This window comes from Lutra lutra, chromosome 16, assembly GCF_902655055.1.
Source record: "Lutra lutra chromosome 16, mLutLut1.2, whole genome shotgun sequence".
NCBI lineage: Eukaryota > Metazoa > Chordata > Mammalia > Carnivora > Mustelidae > Lutra > Lutra lutra.
The window spans coordinates 25,628,060-25,648,514 of NC_062293.1; the positions used below are offsets into that span (position 1 = coordinate 25,628,060).

Sequence of the window (20,455 nt, forward strand, 5' to 3'; positions counted from 1 at the left end):
GAAAGGATAAACTGAAGAAAGTGGCTGGAACACAGAAGGTAGGGAGTGTGGGGAAGGAGATGCCTTTCCCAGTCCTTGCTAAAAATGCTGGAGGCTTCTACAGGGAGAGATAATCTGCCCTTGACTCTTCCCCTGATAGAGCCCCTCCCTGTTTTCCCTTCTACCTCTGGATCTGATGAGGGCCCTCTGACACTGTTTCTCAAGGCTTGCCAGTTTTAAACACCAGGTGTAACGGGTGATGAAGGCAGGGAGATCTGTGATAAGTCCCAAGCTCTCAGTGCCCTGGGCTCGGCCTGGGCTGGGTGCCAGGCTGGCTTCTCTTCCCAGCCCTGGGGCCTTGAGACTTGGCCTCTGAACATTGTGTTTCTGTGGCCACAATCATCTGAGCAGAGGCTGGCCTGGACCCTTCCCTTCGACCATTTTGTAGGGAGCCAGTGGTCCCTGCCCCAATCTCTCCCCTTCATCTGTCCTCCTCTGCCTGGGACTTGGGCAGATAAGAACATGCTGGAAAGGCATATGTGTTGTTACATGACTGCAAGAGGAAAACTTAAGTCCAGGATATCAGTGCTGGAGGGGCCTTCCATGGCCCTTAGTTGACCCGTTCCCAAGGGGAGTGAGGAGGGCTGAGACATGTAGAGGGAAGTGACTTATCCAGTTTTAGAGGAAAGACCAGGCTGTGGTTCACAAGGTCTGAAGTGAATCATAGCTTCACCCGGTTGCCAGGTGACCTGGGGTTGGTCATTTCCCCTCCCCAAGCCTAATTTCCTCAAAAAGCTCAATTTGAATGTTTGAGTGTGTCTCCTGAGCTCAGAGACCCCGGGTCTCGCCTGCTCTATGTGGGACAGAGCAGAATAGGGGCCCCGGAGCCAGACTGTTTTTGTTCCCAACCTGTCACTCCCCAGTGAAGGGACTGCAACAAATTTCTTCATCTGTAAAACAGAGACAACAGAGTTGATGATTAAATGAGCTCTGTGAGGGCCTTATGCATTCAGAACAGCTCTTGGCACAAAGCAGGAGCTCAGTGAGTCTGCTCTTACTGATAGCAAGTGTACGGGAACACGCATGGAGGTGTGTGCCCATGTGTGAGCAGGTGTGGCCCAAATGGGCGTCAGTGTTCGCCTCCCTGTGTGGGCCTTCACAAGACTTCCGGCTTCTTGGTTCCTTCTAAGGTCACGTCTATGGAAATCAGAGACAGATGCGTCTCCTGCCTGCAGCTCTTCCAAATTTTCTGGGGTCATTTCTAGAGAGACGGTGTCCTCTCTTCTCTACTTGCCAAAGACTTTTCACTCCTGCCTCTTGGTGCCTCAACTCCCCCAATGCCTGTACAGAGACAGGGGTCCCTTGGGATCCACCCACAGAAGGAGGAGTCAGGGTGTGTGTGTGTGTGTGTGTGTGTTGGGATGTGGGGAAGGGGTGGGACACAGGAAAGATTTCTCCAACTCATCAGTTGCCTTTAAAAAAAGCCTATATTTAGCCAGGCTTACAAGGCCTGTAAATATGTATTTTGCAACCCAGACAGCCATAGCTGTGGGAGCTCTGGAGATATGCAGGGAGGTCAAAGAAAAAAATTACCCGGAAAGATTGGGCAATATAGTTTGTCATCAGCAGATTCGAAGGACTCTTTCTACTGCCGGCTCCAACTGCTAATAATATACATTCCTGTGTTTTGATGGTGGTTTCTATTTTTCATCTGCTCTCTGGATCTTGAGCAGTGGGTGCCTGTGGAGGAGACTGGCTCTGAGTTACTTTCCTCCACGAGCCTTTGTCTCACCTGCTCTGGGGCCAGGAGAAGAGCATCTTGCCCAGACCAGCTCCTTTCCCGACTGGCACTGCCAGGCTCAGTACCCCGCAGTACCTGAACAGCAGCAACCTCCAGAGGCCACAGCCCTCCCATCTCCTACACTCAACCCCTTGTACTTAAGGTGACCTTGAGGGGACAAATCCTGCCGCTTCAGAGCAGCACTCTTTGAGACAACTCTTCTTTCTTTAAAAAAAAAAGCATGCATATACATACGATATATATCTGTTATATTCATTTTAGTTTGAAAAGTTTCTTCAAAAGGAAGAAAAGTTCAGAGAATCACATAACAAAGAGAATTTAAAAATACCGGGGCGCCTGGGTGGCTCAGTGGGTTAAGTGGTTGCCTTCGGCCCAGGTCATGATCCTGGAGTCCTGGGATCAAGTCCTGAGTCAGGCTCCCTGCTCTTTGGGGAGTCTGCTCATCCTCCTTCCCTGCCCCTACTCATGCTTTCTCTCACCCTCTCTCAAATAAATAAATAAAATCTTAAAAAAAAAAAGAAGAGAATTTATAAATGCTAGCATTTTTGCTTCAGGTTCTTCCATAGGAAAGGGCATGAAAGTTGGTTCTTTCTCTTTGTCTTGGTCCCATTGTCTATAATACCTACTATCACAAATTTGGGATGCACCTTTTATAGTCCATAATTTATTATTATTATTTAAAGATTGTATTTATTATTTATGAGAGAGAGAGAGCACTTGCGTGTGAGCAGGGGGAGGGGCAGAGGGACAAACAGACTCCCCCTCTGAGCGGGGAGCCCCACAAAGTGAGGGCTTCCATCCCAGGACCCTGAGATCACGACCAGAGCTGAAATCAGACACTTAACCAACTGAGCCACCCAGGTGCCACCATTATTATTATTATTTTTAACTGTAAAATACGTAAAATAACACAAAATTTGCTCTTTTAACCATTTTCGGCGTCCAGGAGCACGAAGTACATTCCCATTGCTGTGCAACCATCACCACCATCCATCTCCAGAACTTTCTCATCTTCCCAACTGAAACTCCATGCCCGTTAAACACCGACTCTCCATGTCTTCCTCCCCTCAGCCCCTGGCAACCGCCGTCCTACTTCCTGCATCTATGAATGTGACAACTCTTGGTACCTCATGGAAGGAGAATCACATAGCATTTGTCCCTCTGTGCCTGGCTTATTTCGCTTAGCATAATAACCTCAAGATTGATCCAAGCTCTAACATCAGAATTCCCTTCCTTCATAAGTCTAGCCCATAATTTGATGTTTTCCCTACGCACTCAAATATTGCAAAACTAGCAGACAGTAATACTTTCTGTATTATTAATATGTACAAGACAACCACCTTACTTGCCTCGTTTTTTTCCATTCGGTGTGTTTTTCCCAATAGAGCCACACTGGTGATACCTGTGACTTTGATTCCTTCACTTTAACTTGTGTTTGGTATTTCATCGTGGAGCTAAGCCACCATTCATTTATCGGTTCCTCCATTGAAGGGCACTGGGCATGTTGCTGCGTTCTGCCGTCATAAACGGGACTGTGGTGAGCACCCTTGTACAGGCGTGAAGCCACCTGGAGAGCAGACACCTCAGAGCAGGGAGACAGGCTTGTGGGCAGGCACACTTTCTACTTGGCTAGCTCTGCCTGACCACTCTCTCCAGCGACAGCCCCCCTTTATGCTCTTGCCACCAGCCTTGTATGGGGCATCCTGTCTGGCCACATCCTTGCTCACATCTGCTCTTGTGAGACTAGCTATTGAACCATCTATCTATCTATCTATCTGTCTATCTATCTATTTATCTATCTATCTATCTTTCTTTCTTCCTTTCTTTCTATCTTTTAAAATTTTTATTTATTTATTTGATAGAGCCAGAGAGAGAGGGAACACAAGCAGGGTGGTGGGAAAGGGAGACGCAGACTCCCCGCTGAGCAGGGAGCTGGATGCAGGACTTGATCCCAGGACCTTGGGACTGTGACCCAAGCCCAAGGCAGACACTTAACGACTGAGCTGAGCCACTCAGGCGCCCCTCTGGCTTGATACGAGTTATAGAAACCCCAACTAGATGCGGTTTAAGCAAAAAAGGAATTTTATGATCTCACATAACAAGAAGTCTTAGGGTTGGTTAAATTCAGAATCTCAGCTCTGACCATCAAGAACCAGGTTCTTCCCATCTTTCCACAAAATCCTCCTCACTGTGTTGGCTTGCATATTAGAACGGTCCCCTCAATTGTCCACAGTGGTGGCCTCCCCTCAGTTTTCTTGTGCAGACAAATGTCCAGAGGTAGAAGAAAGGGGACATTTTCTTCCTAGTGTATCTTTCCCAGAGGCCCCAGAGCAGATCTCCCTTCTGGTCTCCAGTCTCCATATGTGTCCATACCTAAACCAATCACTGACCAGAGGAACTGAATTATTGTACTATATTTAGACCAATCACCATTCACCTGATGCAGCTGGCCCCGCCTCCCCAAAAGCCTAGACTCTGGATTCCTGAACCAGACCAAGGTTCCATTATCAGGGAAGAAGGAAAGGAATGTTATTTAGGGTGGTACGCAAAAGGTCTGGGCTTTCCTTGATTTGTAGGAGTTCTTTATATATCTTGGATACTAACCTTTTAGTTGTTTATTTATATTTATTCTAATATATTTTTTTTAGTACAGTTGCACACGCTACATTGTTTTCAGGTCCTTTTGTCTGTTTCACATGCTGCTGACATGGTCACCCAGGCTGTTGCTTGTCTTGTAACTTTGTTTATAATTTCATACCAGAAAGCTTTTTCTTTTCTTTTCCTTTTTTATGTAATATAGTAAAATCAATCTTTTGTGAGTTGCGTCTTGTCTGAGAACTCTTTTCCTACCCTGAGATTGCCTACATTTTCTTCTAAGTATTTTGAAGTTTTGTTTCTTTCACTTTTAGTTCTTTAATCCATCTGGAATTAATATTTATGGATGGTGTGAGGATTTTTCATTCGAAAAGCCGACTGTCACAACACTTTTTATTAGTCTGTTCCCTCTCACTGAGTCGCAATGCGACTGACATCATAAATCACATTTCCCACATAAGCTTGGATCTGGTTCTGGGCACTCTATTCTATTGATCTCTTTGTCTAGCCCGGCACCAATACACATTGTTTTAATTACTATCGCTTCCAAATAGGTCTTGGTATCTGTTAGGGGCTTATTCTTTCTTAAATTGTCTAGCCTTTTCTTGGTCCTTGGCTCTTCTGTATGAATTTTAGAACAGGCTTGCCTAACTCTCTGAAAAATCCTACTGGGATATTCATTGAACTCTCATTGAATCAGAAGATTAATATGGAGAGAATTGTCTTGCTGACATTAAGAATCTCATCCCTAAATTGAATACATCTCTCCACTTACTCCTTTTAAAGCCTATGGTTTTTATAGTTTTACAACCTATCGTTTTACTTCATAAGTATCTGTGAGTTTTTTCGGGGTTCCGTACAATTTTAATTTTAGTGTTAATGATTTATTTTTTAAAAGATATTACAGCTTCTACAAACTTACTGTTAGTGTATAGAAACACTGTTGGAGTTCGTATTTTATTTATATTTGGATATTAACTTTCGTCCAACAACCTTGCTGATCTATCTTAAGAACCCTAATAACATGCCTGTAGACCCTCTTGGATTTTCTATATAAATAATTATACCATCCGCAAAAAATGTCAAAGATTTTTTGTTTCTTTTATTTTCCTAATCCTTCCATCGCTGAGAGGTGGTGGCTTTTAAATCTGACTTCTCCCAGCTCTCGGGCTGTGGGGGTGGCCTGGCCCTGGGCAGCTACAGTCTTGCGCCTTCAGTTCTAAATAAATAAAAGACCCCTTACTCTCTCCAGAGCTTTACAATTTACAAAGCACTTTCGCTTTCACTATCTCATTGATCCTTATTACCCCCACTTTACAGAGCGGGAGTGTCTCTCCTCCTTGTCCAGAGATCTAGCTGGGCAGAACACTGTGCTCTGAGCCCTTTGACAGTCCCTCCCTTTCTCTGTTTCTCCCCTAAGCTGTAAAGTTTGGCTAGGGATGGTGTCTGGTATTCTCAGACTCAGGATTGATGGCTCTGGGCAGTCACAAGGCTCAAGGAACCTCTTTGAGGGCTGAAGGCCAAAGATTTAAAAAAAAAGGGAGGAGGAATCTGGGTACATTTAGGTCCTCGGACTCGTGCCCCCAAAGGTCGCGAAGAGTGGGGAAATAGAGACATGTCCTTGGAAGTCGGAGGGTTGATACAAATGATGGGGATGGTGGGAAAGAGGGCAGTGTCCCGCCCCCGGCAGCTAGGCGGATCTCCTCTCGGCTTGGGAAAACATCCTCTGGACCCGGAAGGGGAGGACGAAGTAAGGCTCGGGGCCGTGGGCCTCCTCCTGCGTCGCCCCCTCTAGCTGCAGTGCTCAGCAAACACTTCTGACGCGCAACCTCAACCCGGGGCGGAGCGCTCCCGCCCCCCCATCCGACCCCCGCCCTGTCCCCGCTCTGTTCCAGTATTGCGCAGGCGCAGGTCCAAGCTGCAGCCGCGAACGCGCCCTCTCGTGGCTGACTGACGGATCGCATCCTTTGTTGAGGCGCTGGGGGGGCGGCGAAGAGGAGGGGGAGGAAGATGGGGGTGGAGTCTGGGAGGCAGATGCGACAATCAGATCACAATGATGAGAATCCCTTTCCTTTGTCCCTCATGACAACATATAATCCCCCGTTGTAGATGCAGATGAAGAAAATATGGTCCTCAGAAATCAAGAGGTTCATAAAGACAGAAGTGGAAGGAGAGAGTTGGGGAGATGAAGCATTCATTCAGTCAATCATTCATTCATTCAGAAGATATTCACTGAGATGGGGAGAGCCAGAGACAAAGGACCAGAGGAATTAAATCGGGACACTGACAAGCGGAGATCCGGCAGAGAGCTGGGGAGACAGGTGTGAAGAGGCAGAGACCTGACCCACCTGTCCCCCCAGACGGATGCTCCAACAGGTGAGGGCCACCTCAGGAGCTCAAGAAGGGACAGTCAAGGACCAGGAGGGGACTCTTGTCACAACAGACTGAAGCAATCAAATATGCCTAAAGCCATAAATTCATAATTAGGCTACTGTTTTTGAAAAGCTAACGGGCTGAGGTTTGAGGGATGCTGGAGAATCAATTCATTATTTCAAAATTGGCAAATATAGGAACAGAATCAAGTATTTATCCTATCTTTTTCCCTAGGAGCTACAACACTCAGTAACCAACTAGTAAGCGAGGCACAGTTTCCGTGTCGAGAATTATTCTGACTAATAAAGGAAGGAGTGATTGGATGTGAGTATCACCATTTGCAGGGTGAGGGGCAGGGGACTGATGGATGAGGCACAGAGCATCACAGTTCCTGTACTTCTGGATGGAAGAAGCAATCCCACCATCTGTGAAGTGGTCTTGCCAAGGAAAATAGAACCTACACCTGATCAGGATTTTCAATCCAACTACAATTTACAGGAAAAAACAATGTACAGGAAATACAATTTACAGGAAGTACAGAGGTCAGAGAGACGAGTTAAAGAACACCCTAGAGATGCAATCAGCAAAACCCAGACTGGAAAACTGCACAGCAAATGGCCTGGTTCTCTCAAGGAAAAAGAGAGAGAGAGAGAGAGAGGTTTGGATGGGGAACCTATGGACTTAAAGAGATTTAAAGCAGACGCATCAATCAGTTTCGGTGTGTGTGCTCTATTTGGATCATGATTCAAACAAATGCACTGTAAAAAAAAAAGACATTCATGAGAAATTGGAAATCTGAACACTGTAAGTCTGATATCAAGGAATTATTATTAACTTTAAGGTATACTAATATACGAAGTATAACAATTGTGATTGTTTAAAGAAGAGTCATTCTATTAAAATAATAAAAATAAAAGAGTCATAATCTTTCAAAAATACATGCTAAAATATTGACAGAGGAAATGAAACAGGAGGGAGAGTTGGGGGGAGCACTGGTGACAGGAGATTGGCCATAAGTCGCTGACTGTTGAAGCTGGAGGGTGGATATATGGAGGTTTCATTCTTTTATTCTGTAGACTTTTTTTTTTTTTAAGATTTTATTTATTTATTTGACAGGCAGAGATCACAAGTAGGCAGAGAGGCGGGCAGAGAGAGAGAGGAGGAAGCAGGCTCCCTGCCAAGCAGAGAGTCTGATGCGGGGCTCAATCCCAGGACCCGGAGATCATGACCTGAGCCGAAGGCAGAGGCTTTAACCCACTGAGCCACCCAGGTGCCCCTATTCTGTAGACTTTAGTTTAAAGTTTGCAAACTAAGGGGCACCTCGATGGCTCAATCAGTTAAGTGTCTGACTTTCCATCTCAGCTCAGGTCTTGATCTCAGGGTTGAGAGTCCAAGGCCCTCATTGGGCTCCACACTCGGTGTAGAGCCTACTTAAAATAAAATAAAATTTGCAAACTAAGAAGTTTAAGGACCCTGTGACCCCTCTCTCTATGCTCAGGCCCCAGGGAACAGAGACACTGAGAATTCTAGCAGTAGCTTGCAATCCAGACAGCTCTGAGGTGGGGAGGTCTTCTGGTAGGCCACAGGGGACTTCTGGCTGGCTCCTGGCACAGTCCTTGGGGGCCTCTGGGGGTCTGGTGGCACTGGGCTCAGACACAGCTACTTCAAGACAGCTGAAGGTGTGAGTGGGGGGCTCCAGAAAAGAGCAGGGGAGGGGCCGCTGAGGGGCTGAGGACTGGGCAGCTGGCCAAACTCCCTCAGAGCCCCCTCTGACTTTCTGTCTGCCTCCAGAACCTTTCTGCCTCATGCCCTCCGTCTCCATGTCTGAGAAGGCAGAGAGGCGCCATGGTGACTCTGGGACAAACCCTGCCCTGTCTGAGAGCCTGAGTGGATGCTGACTCTGGAATCTGGTGGCTCTCCAGGGATGGGTGGGATGGTCAGGCAGGGAGAGAGGAAAAGAGATGAGGACTAAGTAACCTGCACCCTAGTCATTCCAGTTGGCAGGCCAACGCCGTGGCCCTCAGGTCCGACGAGAACTGGTCCCAGGCGTCCCTGTGTGGGGCGATGGATATGGTGGGGGGAGATGGGGATGCCCAGGAGGGATACTCCTGCACACACCAGGAATTTTGGACCCAGGAGGCACCCGTGGGTCCCCACCTCCTTCTCAGGACATCTAGGGAGAGTCCCCTCTGCTGGCTCTGAGTTCGAAGCCCCCAGAGAGAAGGGAGTCCCATCCCCTTCACACCTGGACCCAGATCTTTGACTGAGGCAAGATGGAGGGGGACAGGGTGCCCCCGCAGCCAGGGCACGGGCCTCAGCTGTTCGGTCGTATGGCCCTGGGGGTGGGGGGTCATGAAGAGCTGGTGCCTCATTCTTCTTGTCTGAAAATGGGGATGAAAGCCCTCCTGGGAACGGCTGCGGGGATGGGAGGAGTTCCCGTCCATCTGTGTATGTTAAGCCTGGTGCAGGGCGGCAGGTGGGGGTTAACCGGCAGTACCCATCCGAGTGCACACTCCTGTGGGGCATGTGTCTGTCCCCACCCCCACCCCCCGTCCACCCCACCCCCGCCAACAGGGGCTGCTCTCTAAGCACGCGCTGAGTTCATGAGGCTGTGGCTTCATCACAAGCACACGGAGAGGTGAGCACTATCCTGCCAGGTTGTAGTCGTGGGAACAGAGCCTAGAGAGGGCAAGTGAGTTTTCCAAGGCCAGGTCTCCAGTGAGGGTTCAAGGTGAGGTTCATGTCCAGCTGGCAGGTCTCCAAGCCTGTGCCTCCTCCTCCACTCCCCCGGCTCTACCTGGCTGGTCCTGTCCAGGACTCACTCTCTCTTCCCAGACTTGGGGTACGTGCTGGGGGTGTCTGCTCTGGGGATCAGGGCTGGGTGAATGGGCACCCTGCTGTTCGGCGTGCAATCCCCCCCACACCTGCTGGTTGCCAGGCCCCATGCCAAGTCTGGGCATACAGAGATAAAAAGATTCTAGTCTCCCCCACCCTCTGCAGTGCTGTACCCGGGGGGCCAGCGGGCACCCAGCTGGGCCTAGCAGAGGAAGGCAGCGCAGAGAGCCTGCAGGGAGGAGAGGAGGCCTGTGTCGAGTCTTGCCAGGTGCGTGGCCGTTGGCTGGTCTGATGAGTGCAGGAAAGGAACTCCAAGCAGCGGGAACAGCTTGTGCAAAGGACTTAGTGGTGGGGGTGGTGGAGGGGGTAGCAGCAGATTGATGCTGGGCAGAAGCCTGGGGTAGAGTGTGTGTGTGTGTGTGTGTGTGTGTGTGTGTGTGTGTGTGTGTGGTTGGCAGGGGTGAGAGGCGGGGATTCTGGGCAGGATGGCCAGGCCCAGGCAGGGTCTAAAAGCTATCAACAGCTGGGGCCTCAGGGCAAGGGGAGCCCTTAGTGCTTCCAGGGAGGACTGAGGTTTTCGGATTGGTGGTTTAGAGAATGTTCTCGGGCCACCAGGAGGGGATCCCTGGAGGGACAGTGTCCTATGAGGACAGCGTTCAACCGGGATTCAGTGCCTGTTTAGGTGGGGATGGGGAGGGACCCACTGGCAGAAACTGGGGCCAGCTGCTCTGGGACACCTCCCCTGGCAGCCCTCCCTCCCACTCTCCCTCCCTCCCTCTCTCCTCCCCCCTGCTCCTGTCTCTGTCACTCACAGGGGCCGAGCAGGCTGGGGCAGTCATGGCAGCCGCTCTAATCTGGATTCTTCTTGCAGGCAAGTTGGGGCGTTCTTCTGGGAGAGGCTCAGGACGAAGGGACGGGACGTCCGAGTGGAAAGAGGTGGAAAGACAGAGGTAGCTCAGGGGAGGGGTCTGGGGCCAGGACCAGAAGGACCTTGGGGTGCTCATGCTGTGTCCAGCGGGAGGTCCAGGGAAATGGGGCTGGGAGCAGGGCTCTGGGATGTGGGGGGCATGGAGAGCTTCAGAGAGCTCTGAAGGGTTGGGCGTCCTAGGCCGAGGTGGGCCTGACTGCACAGGCCCGCAGTGTCGTTGGCCCTTTAATGGGCTGGCTGGTCGGCCTTTTTGCTAGGCCCAGGCTAAATTTGGCCTTGGGAGGGTGTGGGGGCCCGCTGGGGCAGGTCCCTTCCCTGGGGCTTAGGATCCCTTTTGCTCAGCATTTATTGGCTTCTAGTGTGGGCCCCTTCCCCCCTGTGTGTTAGGGGAGTTGGGAGGGAGTACCAGAATGGCCACCCACCTCCTTCAAAAATTCCTTCCCTCTCCCCCTCCCCTCCAGCCTTCCAGACGCTCTGCATTCTTTTTTAAAAATTTCTATTTATTTATTTATTTTTTGAGAGCGAGAGCAGGGAGAGCGACAAAGCGCTTGTGGGGCAGTGGGGAGGGGCAGAGGGAGAGGAACTGAAATCAAGGGTCCAATGCTTAACTGACTGAGCCTCCCAGGCGCCCCTGACACCCACATTCTTAGAGTTCTTTCACAAGTGCCCGTAACCCGCATCCACCCCCGACACCCCCACACCTCTCTCAGCCAGACAGCGGCTCCTGCCCAGTGTGACCCCTCAAAGGGAGCCTAAAATGTGGACTGGGGGAGGGAATTCCCATGAATGGGAAGTGACAGAAATGTCTGGGACTTGTCACTGATCCCGGTGTGTGTGGCATAGCTAGGACCCCACCAACGTCCTTTCCTGGGAGCCCCCCATCTCTTAGGGGCACTGGGAGCTTCTCCCCTGCTCTAAGGGGAGAGCACTGGGAGCTCTCCCCTGGACTAAGGCTGATGTGTGTCTTTGGGGGATATGGGGTCCCCACAGTTCTCCTGGCAGGGCTGGGGGATGCCGAGGTCCCACAGACCACCCTGCAGCCTCTTGTGGGCCGCGTCTTCGTGCACACCCTGGACCAGGAAGCCGTCCTGCATCATCCCGAGCACATCGGTGAGAGGGGCTTGGAGGGCACTGGTGGGCTGGTGAGGCCCGGCCAGGGGCTGGTGAAGGCTCCTGTCACTTCTCCCATCACCTCTCCTCCCTTCCGCCAGATGTCCCCCACACAACCCCTGTCACCTACCACGCCCACCTCCAGGGACACCCAGACCTGCCCCGGTGGCTCCGCTACACCCAGCGCAGCCCCCGCCAGCCTGGCTTCCTCTACGGCACCCCCACCCCCGAAGATCGTGGGCGCCAGGTCATCGAGGTACCGGCAAGGACCCCAATGGCTGTGCCCCCTGTGGACATCTGTGCATGTTCATTTACATAATTTAGATGCTCTGATTTGAGGGTGTCTCAGTCCCCCCCACGTTTCCTCCCTCGCCCCCTCCCTCAGCCCTCTTTTGCACCCCCCACCCCCCCTGCCCCAGGTCACAGCCTACAATCGAGACAGCTTTGACACCACACGGCAGAGGCTGGTGCTGTGGATTGGGGATCCAGAAGGTACCGTCAGCCCTGCCGAACCCCTGCCTCACCTCCACCCCGCCAATGCCAGTCTTGGGGGGGTTCCCTTGGAAGGAGGGATGGGGGTGCGGAGACACTTGGGAGCAGTAGGAGCAGGGGCTCCTGGGAAGGCTCCAGAGCTGTCTTCTCAGCCGTTCTGCCCATGGTCTGTGGGGCCTTGGGGAGTTGCTGAGGCTGTGGGAAGGGCATTTGAGGCCTGTGAAGGAAGGGAAGTTAGGGAGGAAGGGAGGAGTCTGAGGGGGCATGGGGAGGAGCTTGAGTGGGAGAGGGCTGGGGAGGGTCCCTGCGGCTTCAAGTGCCAACCTGGTCTTTGCAGGCCCCCTGCTGCCATACCAAGCTGAGTTCCTCGTGTGCAGCCACGATGTGGAGGAGGTGCTGCCTTCAACGCCTGCCAGTCGCTTCCTCACAGCCTTGGGAGGGCTCTGGGAGCCAGGAGAGCTCCAGCTACTCAACATTACCTCCGCCTTGGACCGTGGGGGCCGCGTCCCCCTTCCCATAGAGGGTCGCAAGGAAGGGTAAGTGTGCAACCCAGGAGGACTTCCTGGAGGAGGTAGCAACAGCTGGCCTTCCGGAGGGGTGGTCATGGAGCACCGTCATGCACCTTCATATACCCACGTGTATCTCCCAGTTTCACATCACCGTCTGCTTCCCTCCAGCCACACCCCTTCATCTTCTTGCCCTTCCTGGGCCCAAACCCTAATTACACTGAACTCTAGACTCCCCGATAGCCCACGAGAACATAAAAAACCCAGCTATCAAAAGACGTTCTTGGGAGTATAAGGCCCCCCAGAAGAATAGGATGCTCTGTGTGCTCTCGCCATAACCCAGGTCTCAAGGTGGTCCTGCAACCCCAAATCTCCAGTGTCCAGCCCTCCGCCCACAAATGCTAACTGTGGCTTCTGTCCCGGCCCAGGGTTTACATCAAGGTGGGCTCTACCTCACCCTTCTCCACTTGCCTGAAGATGGTGGCATCTCCAGACAGCCATGCTCGCTGTGCCCAGGGTCAGCCTCCACTTCTGTCCTGCTATGACACTTTGGCGCCTCACTTCCGCGTTGACTGGTGCAATGTGTCACTGGTGAGGAGGGACCCTGGCTCCGGAGGTGGGAATGGGGCACGATCCCCATCACAGTCTCCTCCCTAGCCCTGTTTCCACCCCATCTCTCTGTTCCTGTTTCTTTCTGTGATTACACACACACACACACACACACACACACACACACACACACACACACACACACCCCACACGCACGCACGCGCGCGCTGAAGTTCCACCTCATTCCACAAGAGGGCGACAGAGTCCATAATCCAGAAAAGCGATCCCGGGGTCTAGAAGTCTCCTATGCGCCCAACCCAACAGCTAGAACAATCACTCCAATAGGGCAGTTCCAAAAACCCTTTCCCCACTAGGGGACTCTTTGGGACATCTCTGTCTGCTTCCTTCTAAGGTGTCACCTAGCAAATCTGCATGCAATAAGGAACAGAGAGCTCTACCCCAAGTTCTTTTTTTTTTTTTTTAAAGATTTTTATTTATTTATTTGACAGACAGAGATCACAAGTAGGCAGAGAGGCAGGCAGAGTGAGAGAGAGGGGAAGCAGGCTCCCTGCTGAGCAGAGAGCCAGATATGGGGCTTGATCCCAGGGCCCTGAGATCATGACCCAAGCTGAAGGCCAAGGCTTTAACCCACTGAGCCATCCAGGCACCCCTCTACCCCAAGTTCTAAACCAAAGATACTACTGCTCTTGGGGATACTGAGCACAATTACTTGGGGTCCGTAGAGACCCTGACTCCCCGGGCTGGGAACCCCTGGAATACTCTGTTCCTGATAATTGACCCACAGTGAGGCAAGGACTGATCCTCAACAATGTCCCTGAGCACGTGCTGTGTACTGGGCTCTAGCCAATCAACATGCTTTACCCTCGCCCCCACCCAAGAGACAGGGGACACCATCAGCATTCTGCCTTTCCAGGTGAGGGAAAGGAGGCACCTGGAGGGAAGTCACTCAGCACAGCCCTTGTTGGAATCAGGATTCAAACCCAGGCAGTCGGGCCCCGGAGATGTGCCTTAACCATTGTATGGACCTGCCTCTCCTTGCCCTTCTCTCTGGGTTCCTAGTCCAAGGCTTGTCCTGTGAGCTCACCCAAGCAGGGGGAGACAGGCAGGAGGAAACCCTGTGGTCATGCCCCATCCCCCGGGGGTCTCTGTGTCCAGCTGACGGCTCCTCGGTGAGCCCTGGGCTCTCTGAGCAGGTGGATAAGTCAGTGCCAGAGCCCGCCGATGAGGTTCCCACCCCAGGTGATGGGATCCTGGAGCATGACCCGTTCTTCTGCCCACCGACTGAGGCCACGGACCGAGACTTCCTCACCGACGCCCTGGTCACCCTCCTGGTGCCCCTGCTGGTGGCTTTGCTGCTCACTGCGTTGCTGGCTTACGTCATGTGCTGCCGGCGGGAGGGACAGTGAGTGCGGGGGACAGAGAGCAGGGAGGGCACTGTGGCTCATCCCCCACGGGGCTCCTTGTGGCTGCCTGGGGACACAGACCCCTCAGGGAGTGGGGTCCTCAGCCAGGAAGTGGATGGGGACCTCTTGCCTAGCCTGGCACCAGGGTGGGGGGGTGTTGTGGGTAATAGCTAATCCCCCTCCCTTGGCTTTCCACAGGCTGAAGAGAGACCTGGCCACCTCAGAGTGAGTAGGGGAAAGCTGGGGGGCTGGGTGGGAGCACCCCTAGACGGCCAAGCTAGACCCCACCCCCAAACCTCCATGAGCAACACACATTACTCTGGGCTGATGGGGGCCACACCTGGCCTCTGAGCTCCAGGTCTCAGCTGGCTGGTTGCTGGGCCTGACCTCTCCTGGCCCGGCCTTCTTATTTTCTGGGTCTCCGTGGAGGACTGTAACCTGGGATGGGGCACAGGAGGGGATCCCTGCCAAGTGTGCAGACCTGTGGCCCCCCTGGGGGAAAGGGTTCGAGAAGCCACTGAAGAGGCGGTGTTCACACACGGACACACACACGCACACACACGCACACACGTACACTTCCCCGAGTCATACAGTAGGTGTGGTTCCAGGCTGGTTTCTGCCACACCATCAGCGTGAGGCTCTTGGGCCCCGGGTTCCTCCACCTGCCAGATGACGGGGTCATTGAACTAGTTAATGTCTGTGGTGCTCCCAATTCCTCCAGCCCTGACCCCAAATCCATCCCACTCTTCCTTTGCTCAGGTTCGCACCCCCCGACGGCCTTACCCCCCTCCTCTGTCCCCAGCCTCCTTCCACTCTCACTCCCTTGAGCCCCAAAGATTCCAGGAGGCAGGTGTGAAATAACTTAGGCTCCTTTTATTTCCACTGCACTGAGCCTGTGGCGGGCCTGGCACCCCTGCCTTCTTGCCTCGCCTGCCTCATTCATTGCGGCGGCCTCTGGCCACCCCGCGGCCCTCCTTGTGTAGCCGCTTGTGCCCTCTTTGGGAGCCCATTAGCAACTGGCGCTGCCCAGGCCGGCGCTGCCCAGACCGGCGCCGTCTCTGGCCCCTGAGCTTGAACTTGGAGGCAAACTTCTTGCCCATGCGGAAGGAGCCCGAGGCCCCCTTGCCGGTCACCTGCTTGAGGACGCCCTTGTCCACCAGCCCCTTGAGCACCCGCTTGAAACGCCAGGTGTTCCGGGTCATGTCGTAGCCCATGGTGGTGACCGCCTTCTTCAGGGTGGCTAGACTCACGCGGTTGTGCATGCCCTTGTCCGCCACCACCTCCAGGATCACCTTGGATATGCTGAGCTTCCGTCGGGTTTTGGGGCTGGCGCGGCGCCCAGTCACGTTCTTGCTGGGGGCCCCGGAGGCGCTGGCCTGCCGGCCTACACCCTGCGGTGGGTTTGAGACCACCAAGGGTGCAGATGGGGGTGGCGCCGAAGTGTCTTTCTGCATCTCTCCTTGGGGCGGGTGAAAGGAACTAGGTGCGAGGACCTCCAGGGTGACGGCTGGACGTCTCCACTGGGTTGCTCTTCAGTGGATGAGGCGAGTCTCTGGTCCTGGTTCCCTCAGAGGCTCCTGCGGAGGGCTCCAGCCCCAGCCTCCCCCTGGGTGGCCAGAAGTAGGACCAAGGATGATCACCCACGGCTGGCCTCTGCAGATTTGTGCCTCAGGTGCAGGGGGTGGCAAGGGTTACCTTTGTGGTGACCTCAGGGGGACATTATGAGGTCACCAGAATCCTGTGAGGGTCACAGTGGTCCCATTGTTCTTTCCTGGGAGGTGCCCAGATAGTGTGGGCATCTGACAAGCCAGGTACCCTGGGAAGGAGGGCGGAGGCCGGGGGGGGGGTGGACAGCTGGAGTCCCGTAGTGTGTCAGGCACGGGTGCGAGTGTTTAGAAATGTATGCATCAGAACCAGCAGATTTCAGGCTCAGAGACCCCAGGTTTTTTTAAAGATTTTTTTTTTTTTAATTGAGAGGGAGAGAGAGACTGAGAGTAAGTGGTAGTGGGGAGGGAGGAAGAGAGAAGGACAAGCTGACTCTGCTGTGAGCAGGTAGCCTGACGTGGGGCTCTGTCTCAAGACCCCAAAATCATGACCTGAGCTGAAATCGAGGGTTGGACCCTTAACTGACTGAGCTATCCAGGCGCCCCATGAGACCTCAGTTTTAAACCCACCATTTTGACGCCACCACATCAACCCATTAGGTTGAGGAATATGAACATTTTTAGCATCAGAATTATACCCACATTTCGTTATGGGAAAATATTTTCCAGAGTAAGCAAACTGTCATGCCTTGCTCTACCCAGGTCAGTTTGATTCCTTGGTGAATTTGATCACAAAGCCATGGAAAAACTCTGCTTTTTTTTTTTTTTCCTATTTTCATTTTTATTTGATAGAATTTTTTTCCCATTTGGAATGAGTGATTTTCCATGTCCGTTTTCAAGGAACATTTTATTCCTCAATTTTTTTGGCCCGTGCCAAATTTGATCAATTATACCTTCTGCTATTGTGGAAATTCTCTTCTGACCGGTGATTTCGAGCACGGCCCGTTCTGCTGGCTGGGTTCTGGAGCTTGGAAGCACTCAGGAAAATCTGTTTCCTCCATCAATGTTGAATCTATCAGCGGGCTTACTGTGTGCCCTATCAGCCCTTGTTGGTTTGGATTTTGAGTTATTTCTACAAATTCCTTTTTTTTTTTTGCTTGTTCAATGTCTCCCATTTTTCAAATTATCCACAACTGTGGCCTGTATCAGAGTTTGCTGGCCAGAAAGTCCCCCTACCTGACCCTCTTCTGTGGTATGTGTGTCAGAGACGGGGCTCCAGGGGATGTGTGTCAGAGACGGGGCTCCAGGGCTGTGTGTGTTGGAGGTGGGGAGTGTGTGTGTGTGTGTGTGTGTGTGTGGGAATGCCTGCCTATTTGTTTGTCTGCCCAAGTGCTGATGTGGAAGGGCTGTGGGGGAAGGCAGCAGTGGGGCTGGCTTCGGCTCCTGCTCTGGAAAAACATCCCCAGAGCATTTTCCACCTGTGTATGTCGCCAGAGTAATGAGACCCAGATGCAGGGCCGAGGGCGGGGAGGGGGCCCCCTAACTAAGGCCCTTCCCTGGCCAGGGCATTACCTGCCTGGCTGTCTCTGGCCCGAAGCAGCCCCATGCTTCTAGCTTCCTTTCTCTCTCAGCCTCCCCTTGCCTGGGAATGGAAAATTGCGTTTTGGACTACTCTGCTTGCCAAATTCCATACTCAAGAGCTCATCTTGATCCTCCCCTGGCCTTAGAGGGGGACTCCACCTCCTCCCGCCAACCAGACAGGACTTGGTCCTGCCCCCCTCCCTCCCTGCCCCGAGGAGCAAAGCGGGGCCCATTCAGCCTGAAGCTCGAAAGTCTGACCTGGCGTCTAATCTCCCAGGCTCGAGCTGGTGTTGGTGTCGGTTAACTGAGACTCGGACAGGGGTGGGGATCATTGCCCCTCCCTCATTTGATCAGTAAGCCAGAGGCGAGTAGGGTAGCTTCCCTCTGCCTGGGGTCCCCACTCCTTTAAGGAAACTTAATTCTTTTTTTTTTTTCCTAAGACTTTATTTATTTGAGAGAGAGAGAATACAAGCAGCAGGGGGCAGAGGGAGAAGCAGGCTCCCCGCAGAGCAAGGAGCCCCATGTGGGGGTCGATCCCAGGTTCGATGGACCATTCATGACTTGAGCCGAAGTCAGACACTTAACTGACTGAACCACCCAGGCTCCCTTTTTTTTTTTAGACTTTATTTTAAGAGTTGGTGGGGGCAGGGGCAGAGGGCGAGAAGCAGACTCCTGGCTGAGTGTGGAGCCCCACTCGGGGTTAAATCTCAGGACCCTCAGATCATGAATTTGGTCGAAATCAAGAGTCAGATGCTCAACTGACTGCCACACAGGCGTCCCAAGGAGACTAATTCTTATTGTTTGTAATGAAGAGTCCCGGTTGGACCCAAAGATGTTGGGGGGTTCGTGTAAAGGGGATTGGAAGAACATCCCTTTACTGGAGGCCAAGTACATCGGTGCGCTTCCTATAATAAAACAACACTGATGATAACGATGGCTGCATCACGTTCCTTGTAAACTTAGCTACCTCTGTGATGCTGACCAGGAGACATCGAAGTGTGTTTCCTGTATTAACTCATTCAATTTGTACCCGAACTTCATTACAATGGAGGAAACGGGCACGGAGAAGTTAAGTGACTTGCATAAGTTCACATAGGCAGTGAGTAGTAGAACTCACACTCAGACCCAAAGCAAGTCCCTGTGCTTGGTTTCACCGGGCTACCGTCCTTCTCAGAATGAACGGAAGCTTTTCCCGGACAGCAGAAAGCAAGCTGTGAGGATCTCAAATGAGAATGCGGCTGAGCTTTCTGAGAAGAAAGAAAAAGTCTTCTAGAAAGACTAGAGCTCAGAAAGGACTTCAAGACTGCCCTGGGGATTTCAGGCCCATAGAGGGCGGAGCCCAGGGCTGGCCTCAGGGAGCTGTGGTCTGGGAGAAAGCCAGAGAGCAGTCAGTGTCCAGAGCGGGTCCTTGGGCCGGGTGGGAGAGGTCCAGGTACAAAGGCCAGGGACGCTAGAAGGGAAGAGCCGGAAGAGGAGATCGTGGAGGTCTGGCCAGAAATAGCAGGAGCCGAAGTGGGAGGTGGGAAGAGATGGAAGGGGGACATTTGCCAGACTCCGAGGGGGATGAGACAGGGAAGACTGGATGGTCAATGGCAGGAGAGAGTATTAGTGGAGGAAACTGAGTGCTAGAAGGGACCTAGAGGGTCATGGGAATGTATGTCCTGCAAATGGTGACCTCCTCAAATACAGATCCACTGTGGGTATCATGTCGAGCATCTTGGGAGCTCTTAGCATGCACCAGGTGCTTTTCTAAACATTTCTCTCACTTAATTCCCACCACAGTGCTAGGAAGTAGGTTCTAGTATTATGCCCATTTTACAGTTGAGGACACTGAGGCACAGCGTGGTTCAGTACCTTGCCAGGGACACACAGCTTTGAATCCAGGCTGTCTGCTCCCACAGCCTATGCCTCGGTCACTGGACGCTGAGCCGGCACCAAAGACCCTCCTGTTTGTCCTCCCCCTATGCATCCCAGCAGGTGGAGGACCGCAGCGTGTGTCAGATGCAGGGGCACAGGGAGCCTGCAGGGCGGGGTGGGGGGTGTGTGTGGTTGACACCCAGAGCTGATGACTCTGCCGGCCCTGTGCCCCCAGCATCCAGATGGTCCACCACTGCACCATCCGCGGGAACACAGAGGAGCTGCGGCAGATGGCATCCAGTCGGGAGGTGCCCCGGCCACTGTCCACGCTGCCCATGTTCAACGTACGCACCGGCGAGCGGCTGCCTCCGCAAGTGGACAGCGCCCAGGTGCCCCTCATCCTGGACCAGCACTGAGGGCGCAGCCAGGTGGGCCCGGGGGGGGTGCCACGCCAGCCTCATTTCTGGGGACAAGGTGGCTTCTGACTCGCGGCTGGGGCAGATAGTGGTGGGCAGGGAAGTCAAGGGATGGGGCACACAGCCTTGCCTGCTCCTCTGAAGGAGCTGGGGCGGGGGTGCTCAGCAGGGCCAGGGCTATGCCCCCCAGGGCCCAGCACTCGGGGTTGGAGGGCTGGGCTGGGGAGGCAGGAGCCCCATCACAGTCCCTCAGCCCTCCCTCTGCTGTTCCAGTTCCAGACCCAGCCTCCTCCTCCTCTCTCCCCACATGCATGGAGCCGCAGACCCACAGCCACATCCTTCCTGGGGATTCCGGCTCCTGGCCTGAGGACCTCCAGGCTTGGAACAAGCAGAGAAATGGCGGCGGGGGAGGTGAGGGTGTCTGGGGTCAGGACCCCCGAATAAATAGTTGCTGCTCTCCTCACC

The 20,455-nt window shown here is 53.1% G+C and overlaps 2 protein-coding genes across 2 annotated transcripts; one reads left to right on the forward strand and one right to left on the reverse strand.

Moving 5' to 3' along the window:
- Window positions 1-10,165: 10,165 nt before the first annotated feature.
- On the forward strand, window positions 10,166-20,453 carry SGCA (sarcoglycan alpha). The gene is given in 12 exon segments (XM_047708573.1): window positions 10,166-10,367; window positions 10,370-10,404; window positions 10,406-10,454; window positions 11,502-11,621; window positions 11,723-11,877; window positions 12,041-12,113; window positions 12,451-12,649; window positions 13,048-13,210; window positions 14,383-14,591; window positions 14,791-14,817; window positions 19,810-20,002; window positions 20,264-20,453. Coding segments are annotated over 11 exon segments (1,398 nt in total). The 5' UTR covers window positions 10,166-10,180; the 3' UTR covers window positions 19,991-20,002; window positions 20,264-20,453.
- LOC125087850 (spermatid-specific linker histone H1-like protein) lies at window positions 15,429-16,300 on the reverse strand. Its single transcript, XM_047708574.1, has one exon. It carries the CDS (start codon window positions 16,044-16,046, stop codon window positions 15,528-15,530), a length of 519 nt encoding a protein of 172 aa, XP_047564530.1. The 5' UTR covers window positions 16,047-16,300; the 3' UTR covers window positions 15,429-15,527.
- Window positions 20,454-20,455: the final 2 nt, after the last annotated feature.